At 38.1% G+C, this 18075-nt stretch overlaps 4 protein-coding genes across 4 annotated transcripts; 2 read left to right on the top strand and 2 right to left on the bottom strand.

The window, feature by feature from the left end:
* Positions 1-244: 244 nt before the first annotated feature.
* Positions 245-6782, top strand: LOC129810268 (small G protein signaling modulator 3 homolog). Its single transcript, XM_055860615.1, has 4 exons — positions 245-429; positions 495-650; positions 776-1881; positions 5501-6782. Exons 1-4 carry the CDS (start codon positions 361-363, stop codon positions 6558-6560), a joined length of 2391 nt encoding a protein of 796 aa, XP_055716590.1. The 5' UTR covers positions 245-360; the 3' UTR covers positions 6561-6782.
* LOC129810302 (DNA-directed RNA polymerase II subunit RPB7) lies at positions 6731-10229 on the bottom strand. Its single transcript, XM_055860673.1, has 4 exons — positions 10104-10229; positions 9715-10035; positions 6914-7051; positions 6731-6846 (listed from the first exon to the last, which is right to left on the bottom strand). Exons 1-4 carry the CDS (start codon positions 10218-10220, stop codon positions 6796-6798), a joined length of 627 nt encoding a protein of 208 aa, XP_055716648.1. The 5' UTR covers positions 10221-10229; the 3' UTR covers positions 6731-6795.
* Positions 10230-10260: 31 nt separating this feature from the next.
* Positions 10261-17112, top strand: LOC129810269 (cullin-5). The gene is made up of 4 exons (XM_055860616.1): positions 10261-10453; positions 10607-12464; positions 16160-16335; positions 16423-17112. Exons 1-4 carry the CDS (start codon positions 10445-10447, stop codon positions 16708-16710), a joined length of 2331 nt encoding a protein of 776 aa, XP_055716591.1. The 5' UTR covers positions 10261-10444; the 3' UTR covers positions 16711-17112.
* On the bottom strand, positions 17105-17999 carry LOC129810301 (COMM domain-containing protein 2). Its single transcript, XM_055860672.1, has 4 exons — positions 17883-17999; positions 17751-17828; positions 17605-17687; positions 17105-17541 (listed from the first exon to the last, which is right to left on the bottom strand). The coding sequence occupies exons 1-4, from the start codon at positions 17947-17949 to the stop codon at positions 17122-17124; spliced, it is 648 nt and encodes a 215-aa protein (XP_055716647.1). The 5' UTR covers positions 17950-17999; the 3' UTR covers positions 17105-17121.
* Positions 18000-18075: the final 76 nt, after the last annotated feature.

Genomic DNA, 18075 nt, shown 5'->3' with positions numbered 1-18075 from the left:
AACTGATTTAAAGAAAACAGAGATGATAAACTAGTTTTCAAGAAAAATTTTTCCTTTTCCCGAAAAGGAAGTAACAAGAAACTTCAATATTAAAAGTATTGCATTTCAAACTTAGGACTTCGGTGCTTATTTGCAACTATGCCGAAATTTGGCACACTTACCCTACTTGCTCCAAAGAGCATTTAAAATGTCCAACGAAGCGAAGCATTGTTATCAAAAAAATCACATGGATCATAAGCAAATATAGGTTCACCTAAAACTTTTTCTCTGTGTGAGTGGGTGTTGCGGGATTTCTTCTTGTCCAGCAGGATTCCAGTTGTTTTCGTTCCTTGTGCAATTTCTGGTGTGAATTTCCTGAAAATGGAAATGGCAAAGTCACTCTTTGGCACACGAGATCACGAGGGATACGTTGGCAGAGAAGAACATACGGTGAGTCAGGGAGAAATTGCTAATGAAAGTGCACAATAACAATGCAGTTGGATTAATTTTGGCAGAAGAAACTCGACACAGCTGCTTCCGAGGATGATGCTGAATTGGCAGAAATCACTGAATCTCTCCACCTTGTTCGACCAAGTCCCGGAGGTCCCTTTTCAGCCCTCACGCCATCCATGTGGCCACAGGACATTCTCACGAAACTCGGTCAGCCTGAGGTGAGTGTGGGTGTTTCTTATCTCTAGCCCTTGCTGAAATATTATTTATAGACTCCCTCGAGAGGTATTAATCCATCCAACTGATAAAAAAGACATTGATGCATGGTGCTTTTTTGCATTTGTAGAGTGACAGTGACCAGGCTGATTATCGATTTGATGAATTTGGTTTCCGGGTTGAGGAGGAAGATGGCCCAGAACAGAGTTCCAATAAATTACTCAGCATTCCTTTTGTCGAAGATGACAAACATCGTTTGCAGTGGATTGCCCATTTGGAATTTTCCCATCACAAGGAAGCAACAGAACTCACCTGGGACACGGTGGATGTTGTTCTGCCACGCACAGAGAAGCTGAGAAATATGGTCAGAGCTGGAATTCCGCATTCCCTGCGTCCGCAGATGTGGATGCGGCTCTCGGGAGCGTTGCAGAAGAAGCTAAAAACCGAGACTACATACCGTGAAATTGTCAAAGCATCCAGCAATGATGCCCTAATGACATCGAAGCAGATAGAAAAAGATCTCTTGCGCATCATGCCAACAAATGTCTGCTTCAGTTCACCATCTGGCACAGGAATTCCACGTCTTAGGCGTGTCCTCAGAGGCATAGCCTGGCTCTATCCGGACATTGGATACTGCCAAGGAACTGGCGTAATTGCTGCTTCACTGTTGCTCTTTATGGAAGAGGAAGATGCCTTCTGGATGATGGCAACAATTGTAGAAGATCTTCTGCCAGCCTCCTACTATTCCTCCACCCTTCTGGGCATCCAGGCAGATCAAAGGGTGATGCAGACCCTGATTGGCAATTACCTGAGCACAGTGGATGATGCCCTCAAGAGTCATGACATCGAACTCTCTCTCATCACTCTCCACTGGTTTCTCACCATCTTCGCCAGTGTCGTGCACATGAAGATTCTCCTGCGTGTATGGGATTGGTTCTTCTACGATGGCTCCATTGTCCTCTTTCAGCTCACCTTGGGCATGCTCAAAATCAAGGAGCCCAATTTGAAAGATCTGGAAAATTCTGCACAAATCTTCAATTCACTGAGTGACATCCCTGGGGACATTGACGACGTGGAGAATCTCTTTGCCATTTCCATGGAAGTGGGTGGATCTCTCAGTCAGACTGTCATTGATACCCACAGGAGACGGCATCTGGCCTACCTTATGGCAGACCAGGGTACTCTTGTGGGTAATCCCGAGGCTACACCCAATCTGCCCAAACAGCAATTGGTCAAGTAAGTTATCTCCTAATAACTTAATTTATTTTAGCGTCCTGAATAATTATCTTATTGTGTTCAATTTATAAATCGAGTTCAAAATTTCGTTTCGCTTTTTTGGGGACTTCTATTTCAACACACCCTCGAAAATGCATTAACCCAAAATTATAAATGTAGAGGAAAGTGGGGCAGCTTTGGAATTAGTCTATTTTAAAATAGGATTGAGCGTTATCATAGTGTAATTTAGCTTCACAATTGATTGCTAGATTATATCATGGCAAGGTTTCAATTTAATTTAAAAATAGAAGAAAAAGCCCTATTTTAAAATTACCCCAATTCAAAGCTTCCCCTTCCACCTATTAAAAAGCAAAAATTTATCTAATGACTGGCGCTTAATAGCGAGGCTGGACTTCCTAAAAAAAATAGACCACGCCCCAAGAATAAATCTCGCATAATCAAAAAAATTGACTTTTCATGAAATATTTTTAAAAAATTTATAGTTTCCAAAAACCCTATAAATTAAACCTGAGATTATTGTTTTTCCTTTCCTGTTTGCTTGCCTACAAACTTAATTCTCTTACCGAACACTTCTAAAAATTCTATATAAAATAAATATTTTTTAATACAAATTTAGGGCGTAGTTTATTTTATCAATTTTATCAGATGTAAGGCTGTCTACATACTATGAGCATTTTTTAAAAAAATTCTTTAAAAAATAACCCTAAAAAGGTTTTTAAAAAGAATCGGCTCTACACTAGTGAAAATTTTTGTAAAAAAATGGATTTTTTACAGAAATTTGCCTAGTATGTAAGCAATTTTGTAAAAAAAACCAACCCATTCTTATTTTTTAAAAATTTTTTTAAAGAATTTTTTTAAAAAATGCTCATATGTGTAGACAGCTTAAGGGCGTTTTTGTAAAAATTATCAATAAAAAATTAATTTTGGTCAGCGAAATAATCAAAGTAACATATTTACATTTGGACAATGGTTTCGGAACATCTTTTAGATCAGAAAAATTTCATGAAGTCGAAATTCGGTATCCCTTTCTTTGTCAAACCTATATTGTATATGTCTATCTCACTCTTTCGTGCTCATCTTCTTCTTTTAAACACCATATCAAATTAAATTTGGCTTAACAGAATTTGGAGTGCGAAGCAATGAGACATACATACGCTAAACGTTTGAGAAAAAATGTGAATTTTGATTTCATAAAATTTTCCTGTTCTAAAAGGTGTGCCGGAGTCATAAAGGTATCCGATTTATTCAGTTATTCTATTGAGAACTTAAAAAAAATCTTCAAGTTAAATTAAAAGTTGGTTAAAAGGGAAAATTAATAGTATAATTCGTTAGCTCTACTACTATTTTATGTGTAGCAGTTATTAATTTAGATTTATTTATGTGAAGATTTAGGCATTGATTCGACCAAAATTTAAAATTTTAACACTATTCACTATTAACGATCGAAAAAAAATTAACTGACCACTTTAAATTTATCACTAGTTAAGTTTTTTTGTAATTATGTATTTTAATTTGGCACAATTTTTTTCTTTGGATGCAGAAGTTTAAGCAGTAGTTTGGTGAAAATGATCAGTAAAAATTAAATTCGTCAGTGATAGCATTAGCTTCTTCCCAACGGTTAAACCCTCCGTTGGTATCTTAATTGACATCAAAAGGTCTCAAAAAGCATTCCTAGTGTTAGCCCTTAGAGTTAAACTCTTCATGGGGATATCGTAGAGAAGTTTAATATTGAGAGTTGATTCATGTTGGATAGGAAAGCTGAGTGGATAAATTTCTTGTGACCAAGGCGGTCATCCATTCGTTCCTTTAAAAGCTTCCACCCTTAGAGATTTCTTGTACGGATATAACATCAATAATGTAAATAAAACAGAAATTAAACAGTATATACTGACAAAAAATTGTTAAAATATCTTGCCAAGAGGTAATAAAAAGCTATGGCTCTGGCACAGATTTTGGATCAGAAAAATTTCATAAAATCAAAATTCACATCCCTTTCTTTCTTAAAAGCACTTTGTGATCATGTACAGGTATTAGAAATGAGTCAATCATCCTTCTAAAATCTAAAGCTTGAAGGGGTTTATGATCACTTTTTAGATTTTTACTGACCATAATGGAATATTTTACTGATCAAAATTATTTTTTACTGATAATTGTGCCGCTTAGAAAAAAAGTTGGCTATTTTGATAGGTCGGTTCAAGGATAATGCCACCTTAGCTCTGAAAACTTCAATTTTGATTTTTTTACAAATCGATCTGATAGGTTACTGAAATATTTTTTTTTTTTTATTTACTGACCAAATATATTTTCTTTTGAGGAAGAATAACCTAATTTAGAACCTGATCTAAATGGGAACATTTTTAATTAAAACTTGTCAATGTGAATGGAATTTTGATTTATCTGGAGCGCAAATCTGGAAGAATCCGCTAAGTCCATGTGTAGACCCGCCCAGGAGCGGCTTCCCCGTGTTGTGTATGCTTCTTTCATGCTCCCGGAGTTTTTTTTTTTGGGCAGAGGCGGTGCAGTTTTATTACGTTATATCACAGTGAAAATGTCTTTTTCTAAACATTCAGATCTTTGGACCTGGCGGGACTCGAACTCACAACTGTGAGAGTCGAGCCAGAGATCTCATCCGTCCAAGAACCAACGGTCTTGCCTATTGCGCCACTGAGACCCCCGATTCCGTGGATTCCGTGGGTCACTGAGACCCTGATTCCGTGATAATTTAGTGTAAATCTCTCATAAAAAAACAAAAGAAATTCACATTATTCGAACACTGAGAGAAATCCGAAAAGGTTAAAATAACATTCCGGAAATGTTTATTTTACCCTGTAGTATTGATCCGAAATCGGTGTAAATATTATGCTTTTTAGGTATATTGGGGGTTAAAGGTACCCTTTTTCATGTTAATTTTACCCTTAAAAAGGTGTAAAATTAACATTAAAAAATGTTGATATATTTTTATACATAAAGAGTGTTAAAATAATGAGGAAAAAAAAGTTAATCGCACCCCCGTTTTTTTCTCAGTGAAGCCATGAACGTTCGAAGGGAGAGCACTTTCCCCTATAACACTGATAAAAAAAAGGCTACGATTAACTTTTTTTCGTCATAACTTTAGCACTTTTAGTGTTTAAAAATATCGTCGGTTGCGTCTACCTCTGTCGTATCTGCATTTGTTTTGTATCTGCATTTGGTGCAAGCTACAATACCTACAATACAGACGTCCCCTCTTGCATGAAATGCTGACACAAAAGAAATGCAGATACGACAGAGGTAGACGCAACCGACGATATATCAACGTTTTTAATGTTAATTTTACACCTTTTGAGGGTAAAATCAACATGAAAAAAGGGTAACTTTAACCTATAATATACCTAAAAAAGGGTAATATTTACACCGATTTCGGATCAATACTGCAGGGTAAAATTAACATTTCCAGAATGTTTTTTTTTTTAACTTTTTCGGATTTCTCTCACAGTGATGCTATACAAGAATTGCTGAACTAAATTACAAGTTACGACAATTACTGATTGAAGCGACGTCGTAGCAAACTCAATTGACTAGATACAGGGAATCCGATCTACCGTAGGACTTACGAAAGCTTCCAACATTTTTTTTTCAGGCGTCAGGTGAAGAAGAATAAATCTGTCATCCAGACACTCCTCTTTGGTGCTGAGAATGGAGATGAGGATCTCAAATCGAAAAATATCAAGCAAACGGAAATCCTTGTGGATCTCCGAGAGGCTATTCTCAAGGTAGCTCGTCACTTTCTCACAATCGAACCCAAACTTCAGGCTCACATTAAATTAGTGGCTGACTACACGATGGACAGTCATGCCAAGGATCATGAAGACTATATCAATGTGTCGCGGAATAGAAAGAGACGTGCCAAGGCACTGCATGACTTTGAGCGTCATGACGATGATGAATTAGGTTTCAGGCGCAATGACATTATAACAATTGTGAGCCAGAAGGATGAACACTGCTGGGTGGGTGAACTCAATGGACTCCGTGGATGGTTTCCGGCAAAATTTGTCGAATTGCTCGATGAGAGGAGTAAGCAGTACAGTTCTGCTGGAGATGATGCCATCTCTGAGACCGTTACGGATTTGGTGAGAGGAACATTTGCACCGACAATTAAACAGGTGCTAGAGCATGGGATGCGGAGACCATCTTTTCTCGGTGGTCCATGCCATCCGTGGCTGTTTATCGAGGAGGCAGCTACGCGGGAGGTAGAGAAGGATTTTGATTCGGTTTACAGTCGCCTGGTGCTGTGCAAGACGTACCGTTTGGATGAGGATGGAAAGGTGCTGACACCAGAGGAATTACTCTACAGATCCGTCCAGTCGATTAATCAGAGTCACGACAATGCTCATGCTCAGATGGATGTAAAATTGCGATCATTGGTTTGCCTAGGGCTCAATGAACAGGTGCTGCATCTGTGGCTCGAGGTACTGTGCAGTTGTGTGGAAATTGTTCAAAAATGGTACTATCCATGGAGTTTTATCTATTCACCCGGATGGGTGCAGATCAAGTGTGAAGTGCGAATTCTTTCGCAATTTGCCTTCAATCTCAATCCCGATTGGGAATTGCCGGCCAAAAAGGGTGTTCAGAGTCAACCGCTTAAGGATGGTGTCCGGGATATGTTAGTGAAACATCATCTCTTCTCCTGGGACCTCTAAATTATCAATTGTATTGAACAAGGTTATTGCATTTCCTTTTCACCAATTTTGCCATCTTCTAGTGCAGCTCACATTGTCTTTTTTTTCATGGACAAGATCTTAACAAAAACAAAAACTATTTTTTAATTTAGGAAAAAAAAACCATGCTATTTTATGAAAAAGAAAAAGTGTAAATTGTAAAGTTAATTTATTCAAATAGAAAATCTTACGTAAGATTCTTGATTCTGGAAATGTTCTAATTGCAAACAAGACCCAAATAATCATCCATTAGAGTTCCTATCGCGAACTGGAAGAAGAAATAATTGTGATTGAATCCTACTGACAGTGTCAATTTCAAAAGAAAAGTTACTTACAATTCCGGTTGCATCAACTCTGGTGCCCACAATCTTGAGTCGTATCTTGTCTTCTGCCGCTATGACCACATCTTCGTCTTTGGATTTGTAGCAGGGTGGATTCCCATTCGGGCAGAACTGCATATCGGCGGGGATTGACTGAAATAGAGGAAAGCCAGTGATAAGCCTAAGTCAGCTTATAAAGATGTGATTCTGTCTCTGAAAAATGGGTTTGTTGGCACAGCTGAGGAATTTTTATTTGTAAGTAATTCTAATTTCGCTACTAGACCTTACACTGAGGCATATTATTTTTGGTTTTTTTTTTTAATTATATAGTATTAAAATAAATAAAAATTCATTTCTCACAGCAATTTTGTTACCAATTGCGTAGAAATAAGTTATTCAACATTTCTCAACTTGCTTATGATATGTAATGCTATAGTAAACCAGTGATAAGCCCATTTAAGCTTATGGTAGCTGAGATTCTTTACAAGTGACCTCGAAATGCTAATGCTTGCAACTCAGGGTGCTTGCAACTCTGAATGCGTGAAAATTCGATTGTGAGTTGAATTTTGGGGGCAAAATGTCATCCAAATTATCGAGAGATTTGGGCATTATAAACAAATTATAAATTCCAAAAAAGCGCTCAAATTTAAAGAATCACGATAAAACGGGGAAAATACAGCAAATTTGCTTTAAAATCAATCGTGAAAATGGCCAACAAATTTTTGTGCCCGATTGAAAAAGAGACGATTGAGCGAGAGTCTACTGTATGACAGATGTTCGCTTCGTAATCCGGATAGATTTTTTAAATTTGTTCAACGTCTCGAAAATATAATACAAGGTTCTTTTTGTAGAATTAGAATAAAAGTTTTAAAGAAGCTTAAAAAGACATATTTAGAGAATTCTATGCTATTATACTTCATTTATTAAACAAAAACATCACAGGATAAATCATTTTCATTGTTGAGCACACATGCATACATGACCTCAAAATTATTTTGAATGTAACCGTCGATAACTCGTCCGGATTACGCCGATCCGTATTAGAGAGCGGGCACTGTAGTCTGAGTGGGGAAGGCCAACAAAAGAAAAAAAAGTTCATTGAAATCTGTTAATAAATATTAGAGATAGAGTCCGGTCCATATGAATATAGTAAGGGTCGGAGTACTGTGGGTTGGTGTAGAGACGGATGGGACCCGTCGGTCGTTAGAAAGATCTCGATCTCAGATACAATATATACTAAAATTTCATCGAAAACGCCCCATAAACACTGAAAATATGATCCGGTCAAGATATATTCGATTATAGCTCGGGTCAGGGAACATTTAGGTAGGAGTGCGACCCACCGTTAGAAAGGTCTCGACCTCAGCTACAACATACTAAAGTTTAAAGAAAAAACATCGTCTAGTTTTCGAAATATTCGTGATTAATAATAATAATAATGGTGGCAACATTGCATTAGGCCTTCCGGCAAGGGCAGTTCGGAATATCCATTTTTATTTTTTCTTATACGAGATGAGATTGTCAGTCTCATGCCCGTGGAATCAAGTGCAGTGAAGCTCACTGGATGCAATCCGAACACCTTTAAGGCCAGAAAAATTCCTGGTGACCTAAAGGGAACTCGAACCCGGGACACTTGCATCATAGAGCGAGTGCTCTACCACTTGACCCATTGAGTACCTTAGAAAATCACTAGAAAATGTGGCGAATTCAATGAGAATAATATAGAAGTAGTAAGGTAGATGGGGTAGTAAGGTAGAAGTAGGTAAGATAGATGGGGTAATTCGGAATCATGTCTATTTTGGAATTTGGAGATTTTCTTACTGTTTTAGATGGCCAAAGAGAAAAAGAAAACCACAAAAGTCAAAAACTTTATACATTTGAGAGTACTTCTTCGTTGTTTTTTTTTTCCTTTTGCCATCTAAAACGGTTGAGAAATCTCAATATTCCAGATGAGACATGATTCAGATCAGATATATTACAATTAAAAAAAAAGGAGAGGGGAATTTAAGTGCTACGTGATCTATCTGATAAAGTATTAAGATTTTTTTGAGGATAATTTAGTGCCTAAATGTACATTCGCTTTTTTGTGAATTTATTGCAACAAATTCGTTCAATTCATTATAATGAGATTTTTTGAAAATTCAAATTGTCTTTAAAATTGGTGCCGAGTGGCGCGAAAGTTATTTTATATTTTGAAATTGGTCTTCTTAAAACACAGCTTTGCGACATGAACATGATCAAAATCGCACGATAAGATTTCGAGATACCGTACACTGTACACAGTAGACTTTCGTTTATCCTTGCAAAGCGGAGTCAAAATACGGATTTAAAGATTGACACACATCGAATTGTTTGAAATCAAAAGATTTTTTGTTTGTCAAAAATTGTGGGGTGAATCCTGATCTGACTCAATCGATATTCTTCCTGAATACACTCCAAAAGTCATATTGAGAAAGAATTACAGTAGACTGGAGGACATTTGGTTTAACAAAAACCTCCAAAACCTGAATGTCAACAATTTTTAAAATATAACTACCTTACGGACTAAATTATATCATCCGGACAAATAGTTCACGAATAAAAGAGTATAACGATCTTGTTACACATTTTTTAAAATAGCTCAAAGACAGTGCATAGAATTGGAAAATTCAGTTACTTATTTTTATCATCCAGGGATGCACAAAACATGTACTCTGTGAGTTTCAGACCGATCGGAGAAAGTCGATCAACCGTGCTTGAATACAATAGCTGTGATTATGTAATAATCACACATAATTAAGCATGCATAGTTGTAAAATGAGCTTTGGATTACTTACATGATGAGAAATGAAACAGGATAGGGGTCCAATTTCGGCAAACATTCCGACTTTGTTGACCTGCGTCACAACGGCATCCAGAACTTCTCCCTTGAATGGCCGGAAGACAATGGCTTTGTACTTGACGGGATATACGACAAATCCCTGACCGGGCTGTATGATTCCTGATCCTATATTGTCAATTGTGGTCACAGCAATCACAAAACCGTACTTTCCTGTGCATGTTCCCTCGACTTCCGTGTAAAGTTTCTGTTTGACTGTCTCCAGGAGTTGGGGCCCAAAGTAGCGTGGATGGAGCAAAATTTCATGTTCCAGGGAGATCTGTGGGATAAATTACAAATCTAAGTAGTTGATCAAGGGCATAGAACATCCAAGTATGATGTACTTACGTGATAAAACATTTTCAGAGCGTAATATTTGCAGGAATGCCGATTTTGTTTCCTTTTAGTAATTTTGTTTACAACGCACACTGTTGCAACAATGTCATGACTACACGCAATTTGCATAACTTTCGGCGCATTTTGCCTCCGCGAGAATGTTCAGCGACTCTTAGCTCTGACGAGCGAGGTGATACTTCATAACCTCAAAAAGAGTTTGCTGTCAGAGATGTTTGACTTTCCGTAGAAGATTTTTATTAGGTAAAAATTAGTGGCATTAATTGCAATCTAGTGTCACAAATAGAATATATTCTGTCTAATGGTGCATCCTAGATTCCCAGGAAGTATTCACAATGTTGAAGGTGAGTTTGTGTGTGATGGGAAAAAAGTGTGTATGACATTGAGGGATATTTTCGAGGGGGGTGCTTCAATGCCGCAACTTTCGCCCCAATTTGGATGGATTTTCTCATCTTTGTGTGTTTTGTTTTGTACGGCTTGGTGTGTGTGTCTGATAGGGCAAAGGGGATCAGCAGACATTCGACGGCTCATGGCCAGAGATGCGTCCCATAATACTGAAAGTGTTGAAGCAAGAAGCTGTGACGCATCATGAATGGCAGGACATCTTCTATCTGATCCATTTGGTGTGCCTGTGGGATGAGAAGGGTGCCACAAAGATCTATGAATGCCTTCAGGAGGATATTGTTGCATTTATCAAGCAGGCCCAGACAAGGGTACTGGCACACAGGGAGGAACAGGCACTCCTCAAGGCCTACATTGTTGAATGGAGAAAATTCTTTACACAGAGTGAATACCTTCCCATGCCATTTCGTACGCTAGAGAGTGTGCTGCAGGGCAAGAGTTCATCATCTAATCACAATTCGGGTAGTGGATCACAGAAAAAATCCACCATTGATGACAGCATTGTGCGCAAATTGATGTTGGATTCGTGGAATCAGAGCATTTTTATCAATATCAAGCATCGCCTTCAGGATTCAGCCATGAAGCTGGTACATGCTGAACGCAATGGAGATGCCTTTGATTCACAATTGGTGATTGGGGTGCGCGAAAGCTATGTGAATCTCTGCAGTAATCCTGAGGATCAATTGGAGATCTACAGGGATAACTTTGAGGCAGCTTATCTGCAGGCCACAACAACCTTCTACACCCTGAAGGCCAGTGAGCAACTGCAGGCCAATGGGGTGCAGAGCTTCATGCGATATGCCGACACTAAGTTGCGCGAAGAAGAAGCCCGGGCAAAGAGGTATCTGGAACCGAGTAGCTTCAATGCTCTGACACAGTGTTGCGTCTCTGTGTTGATTTGTGATCATCTGCCAACACTCCTGGCTGAGTGTGCGCCCCTGATCAAGGCCGGTGAGACGGAGCGGCTACAGCTGATGTTTAGGCTGCTGGACAGGGTGACGGGTGGTGTGGAACCGATGTTGCGTGATCTGGAGAGTCATATTGTGTCTGCTGGCTTGGCAGATATGGTAGCGGCAGCTGATATCATCACGCAGGATTCGGAGAAGTATGTAGAGCGCCTATTGGAGCTCTTTAGGCGCTTCAGTACACTCGTACGGGATGCCGTCAATGATGATCCTCGCTTCCTAACGGCACGTGACAAAGCCTTCAAGACCGTGGTAAATGACACGACAGTATTTAAACTGGAACTGCCCACAGCCACAACGGCACGTGGCACCAAAGTCACAACGCCCGAGAGCAAGTGTCCAGAGCTCCTGGCAAACTATTGTGATATGCTGCTGCGTCGGACGCCACTGAGTAAGCGTCTAACGAGTGATCAGATCGAATCTCGCCTCAGGGATGTCCTGCTTGTGCTCAAATATGTCAGCAATAAGGATGTTTTTATGCGATACCACAAGGCCCATCTAACACGGCGTCTCATCCTGGACTCCAGTGCAGATAGTGAAAAGGAGGAGGATATGGTGGAGTGGTTGCGTGAAGTGGGAATGCCAGCGGATTATGTCAATAAATTAGCACGCATGTTTCAAGACATCAAGGTCAGTGAGGATCTCAATGCTCAATTTAGATCATCCACCACACGTCACGATGCCATCAATATCAAAATCCTCAATGCTGGTGCCTGGGCCAGGGGTTCAGAGAGGGTATCTGTGAGTCTTCCTGTAGAACTGGAAGACTACATTCCCGAGGTGGAGGAGTTCTACAAGAAGAAACATTCCGGACGGAAGCTTCAGTGGTACCATCATATGAGCAATGGTACCATCACCTTTGCCAATGATGTGGGACGCTTTGATCTGGACGTGACGACTTTTCAGATGGCTGTCCTCTTTGCATGGAATCAGCGTCCACTTGAGAAGGTGTCCTATGAAAACTTGAGATTAGCCACGGAACTTCCAGGTGAGCTACCCTAAGCTCAATTTTATTTTTAGCGCTCGGGGCAGAATTTAATTATTTCCGATTGGGCTCAAACTTTGCCAAAGTGTGTGTTCTTTTTACAATTCCTTGATTCAAATCTTAGGGCAGGGGCCCATCAAGCCTAATAAAAAGTGAAGCTATTTTTCATTTTTCCTAGTAAAAAGTTTGCAGATATTGCACCGCGACTTAAATAAATTTCCTCGTAGTTGTTGTATTATTTCGGCGAACATTATGAAATATGTATTTTTAGATAGCTTTTAACGCACAATTTCGAAATATATCAGAATGATAAGTCAATTCTCTTTAGGAAAAAACTTGCCAATAGGCTTCAGTGCCTCTATGCAAAAACGTATGGAAAAATGAAATGTCGAGAGGCCCCTGCTTAGGGTTTTCTTGAACAGTTTTCGGTTTTTCTAACAATCAGAGATGGCAGAGATAGTTACCAGAGCTAAAGAATAACAATAAACGGTTAGAGATAGTGACTTTGGATATTCCAGTATTTTCTGATAAGTCAACCCAAGGATTATTAAAATGCCATTATTTTTCATTCACTTTTCTATATATATATATATTACAAAGGATTTTTATTTCTGGATCAATCAAAAATTTATGAGGCTGCAACGTCCCTTTAAGAGACCTGGAGGGGAATTCTGTAACGCTCTGGCAATGCCATATGACAAATTGGGTTTGAGTCTCAGGATAGCTTTTTCGAAATTACGATTCTGTAGCTGTGGCATTGCCATTTCAGCTCACGTGGCATTGTCAAAAGTCATATATTTGAGATTTCTGGCAATTCCGGCAATTCAAATGACAATGAATTTTGTTAAACAAATCAACCAAGACGTACTGTATTTTCATAAAATCATCAAGTAAAGGGATTTCATTAAAAATTCAATGAATTGCATTTTCGAACTCATGATATGACAAAAAAGTTAATATTAGATGCTCGGTCAGTAGATTAATTGAATGAAAAGAAACACAGATTTTGACCTAGAACTAAGTCAAAATCTGTGTTTCTTTTCATGACAAAAAAAACTCCATTTGGCATTGTCAAGTTTCGAACTCACGCGTGACAATGCCACGAAAATTATGGAATTCCCCTACTGGAGGAGAATTCTGTAACGCTCTGGCAATAACATATGACAAATTGGGTTCGAATCTTAGGAGAGCTTTTTTCGAAAATGCGATTCTGTAGCCGTGACATTGCCATTTCAACTCACGTGGCATTGTCAGAAGTCATAAAATCATAAAAAAGGGATTTCTTTAAAAAATTCAATGAATGAAAACGCGTCGTGCATTTTTTTTTTAACTTTTGGATATGTTTTAGAGATTACCCAGGCGGACATTTCGTCCTTGTACAAAATTACCATTGAATCATTCCTAAATAATGGTTTTCAAGGGTTTAAAAAGTTCTATAGACCGTATTTCTCAACGGAATGGTTTCGTTTGGGCTCGTTGAAAATGTCTTGGAATTCCTGATATAACTTAAACGATTCTAATCGGTTATGAATCGGTAATGATACATTCGACAGTAGTCTTCAAATATATTTCTCCACGTAGTTTCTCAAAATCAAAATTAGCTGTAGATTCTTAAACGATTGGAGAAATTATAGAATCATGTGAAAGGCCTTGGAATTTTGGTTGAGCGTAAACCGTTTGCAATCGTTCACGAACCGATCATTTAATTTTGCTTAAAGTCTCGGTGTTATGGAGCAAATTTTAAATTGATTTACGAATTGGTTGAAAACCGCTAAATTATAGAATACGCTATACGACTATTAAATAATACAGTCAATATTTACCCTATGTAGAGGACAGTTAGGTAGTTTCAGGCTACTGAAGTTTTCATCAAAATTTATTTGACAGAAGAATCTTATTTTAAATTTTGAGACTCCTTTATGGCCAGCGCACAATAACTTTTGTTTAGTAAAAATGTTTTTTGACATTTCTGTGAGAATGAGTGAGATCTAGATCTAGTCAGTCATATCGCTCTCTCACAGAAATTTTAAAAACATGTTTACAAACAAAAGTTATTGTGCGCTGGTCATTACTGTTTGAAAGAGAGGAAGAGAAGGCTACGGAAAAAGTAGCTAGGAGAAAAATAATAAATGCAATTCTTCCTGGTCCTTCTCTTTTTATCCGACATTATTTTCATTACTCCATTGCACCCTAAGTTCACTTAAGGTGTCTACATATTATAAAAAAATTCTGTCAAAAATTATAGTTTCAAGAAGTGTGCTTCAAAAAATTTATCTACTGGTATGAATGGCTCCGTTCACTAATAACACTGTGCAACAAAATGAAACTTTTTTTCTTGGGATGGAAAATAATGAGTAGTTTCTTGTTCCTTGGTATGTCGTGAACATTTCTCCCGAAGAAACTTGTGGTCCATCACGTCAAGTTTCTGAGATATCTTAAGAAAAAATCTTTAAGAAATTTTTCGAAATATTTGAAAAAAAGTTGTTTATAATCAATAACGGTACATCCTAGGATGTTGGTATCAAAAGATAATTCAAGGATGTGTAGAGGAGGATTCAATGACATTTTTCCTGGAACATCGCATATCCCTATCCCTTCATTTTTTAGATTTGTTTCATAAACTCCTAAATGTCCTCTAAGTCCATGAAAAGGATTCGTGGGACGACTTGAATCCTTTACAAAAATAGTCTCCTGAATATCATAGGTTCGTAAAATATACCGTTATCCAGAAATTACGTATTTGAATGACTTATGAACAAAAGAATTTTCTCTCAAAAATTCATTATTTTATTTCATATCTTAACAACATGCACTATAAGTCAATAAGACCTCGATATGGCATCGATCGGGTTCAAATTTAAATATGTTTTACCTGGGCCTTAGATCTTTCGATATTTTTGAATGAAAATTAATTCAATATGGGGACAGTGTTCTTGAAAAATTCCTTCAAAAATTTTTGTTTAAATCAGCTTTAATGCGTAGACACCCCTTTAGTTCCTCTTTGTCTATTTCAAAAATTGTCCGAATGGCTTTCGGTGAGCTTCACTGAAGTTGGTTTCACAGAGCTCGCACAGAGTACAGAGGGATAGGGTTTTTTATAGCTCGTCATCCTGAGATCCTGAAAATTTCCGAGGCCCCGAAAATCCTGGAAACCCAAAAATTCCGGGATCCCGAATATCTTAAGGCTCCGAAAATCCCGGGATCCTGCGTGAGTTTTGATGCCGGGATCCTAAATTCTACATTTCCCAGATACCGGGATCCTGAAATTTGGGACTAGCCAAATATTTTAAACAGGATCCAGTAATTAAAAAAAATCAGGTGTGACATGATAACTTGTTTTCGATACTATCGACTGTCGATTCTGAAAAATTTAAACGATAGCTGCACTTCCTGCAACTTATACAGATTTTTATTATCAATCACATTCTTTTAAAAATGTCACAATAAATGGTCTAACAATGCGGAAAAATTCGACATTCACTTAATCTAACAGATACAGATTTATCGATACTGTCGATTCGATAGTATCGAAAAGTTATCATTCCACCCCAGGGTTTTTCGAAAACTCTATATGTGAGTGATAATGATATCATTCACTCCATCCCTGCACTTAAACTGTTTTCTACCGATTTTTAAAGCGACTTTGAGAATCCCATCTACCATAAGCAGATGTAGTCTGACTTGTGTTTATGTTGCAGATCCGGAACTCAGACGTACTCTGTGGTCGTTGGTAGCTTTTCCCAAGCTTAAACGCCAGTTGCTCCTCCATGAGCCGGCTGTGACTGCGCCCAAAGACTTCATTGAAAATACTCTGTTCTGGGTAAATCAGGAATTTGCTCTGATAAAGAACAATCGGCCACAGCGTCGAGGAAAGGTTTGCAGATAATATTTTTAAGAAAAAGAATAAAAGGTTCATGACAGAGGATTAATTTAACGAATGATTTTTATCGTTCCTTTGCAGATTAACATGATTGGTCGTCTCCAGTTGAGTACAGAGAGGTCTCAGCAGGAGGACAATCAATCCATAGTGCAATTGCGAATATTGCGCACGCAGGAAGCAATTATAAAGATAATGAAGATGAGAAAGAGACTCAATAATGCAGCTCTCCAGGCGGAACTCATTGATATTCTCAAGAATATGTTTCTACCGTCAAAGAAGATGATTAAGGAGCAACTTGAGTGGTTGATTGAGCACAAGTACATGCGACGGGATGACGATGACATCAATACGTTCATCTATATGGCCTAGATTTGAAGAAAAAAAAAGAACAGGTCTCCCTCCTACTCAAATTGTTTTGATCCAAAATTTTCGGGGGCGATATAGGAGGACAATCTTATCAGTTCATCCAATCCTGATTTCAATCTCCTCTCTCTAGCAGTTATTTGATGAAAAAAAATGCTCTTATTCTTTCAATATTCTTAGCATTAATCTTTGCTTCTGGATAATGTGCAGCAGCGTTGCAAAGAAGTAATAGGCTTTTCTATTCGCCCCGTGGCAATTTTCTTTTTTTTTCTTCAAGTTCTCCCTCCCTCGTAACACAAACAATTATTATAATACAATTTAATTGTAAATATTGTAATGCAGTTGGACAATTTTAAAATCTAGATATCTAGAACTTTGAAGGTGTAATAAAATTGCGTAATTTGAAAATAATTCTATTTATTGCTGGAATGCCTTTACAAAGTTCCTTGTTCTGTGTGTTTTTGACTGCTGCAGAGCATTCTCCAGGGTTGAAATAACATGAGTGAGATTGCACGGATCTGTACTTACGACAATCTGCTTCCGGCTCGAAGATCCCTCAGCGTCATCGTGAATTCTGTCCTTGTGCTCGTCAATTGTCTCACGGTCTAGGTGAAATTTCATGGTGATCATGGGAGTAGCTTGGGCCAGATTGGATCTACTAGCTACTCGAGCTTCCAGTCGCCATTCCAAGTCCCGGAATCTGTATTCTTGACTCCGTCGACTTTGCAGGAGAGTTCTCACATATTGATTTTTATTTGTGACAAATTGCCAGAGAATTCCAACTTGTTCAGGAGTAAAGTTCAAATTAGTCAACTCCTCAAAGTCTGTTTCAGTCACCTGAAAGGAATTCAGATGGAAATCTTAGCTAGAAGTCAAAAGAAATCCCAGGAAGCTCCATACATTGAAAGCTGAACAATCGATCAGAAGGGAAATCAAGCATTCAACTGTTGCCTCCACATCTTCGGGTGTTGCAGATAGTTTCTCTAGACAAAAGACATTGCAATTGTGTAATATTACTTTTTATCACAAGAATTTCTCAATCTTACGAGCTGCAATTGTGTATTTCTTCTCATTTGGACCACTTCCCAGGTACTCAAGGGCTAGCTTGCAAAAATCCACGAGAACTGAAAGAATTCCAATGGTAAGTACAAAGACTTTGTTTCTAAATCAAAGTGTACCTTCTGGAGTTTGTTTTGAGAGGAATTGAAGACGGTCTTTTTGGGAATTCTTCACGAAAAATGCCATTTCTTTGAAAAATAAAAAAAATTGTGGTGTTTTGGTTTTTAGTTGCGCATAATCCCGCTAGGGAGCACACATATATCTTTTTAAACAAAGTAGCAACGGATTTTTGGGTCTTTTTTTATTTTTCAA

This window comes from Phlebotomus papatasi, chromosome 1, assembly GCF_024763615.1.
Source record: "Phlebotomus papatasi isolate M1 chromosome 1, Ppap_2.1, whole genome shotgun sequence".
Taxonomy (NCBI): Eukaryota; Metazoa; Arthropoda; class Insecta; order Diptera; family Psychodidae; genus Phlebotomus; species Phlebotomus papatasi.
This window is presented reverse-complemented; position numbering and strand designations above follow the sequence as displayed.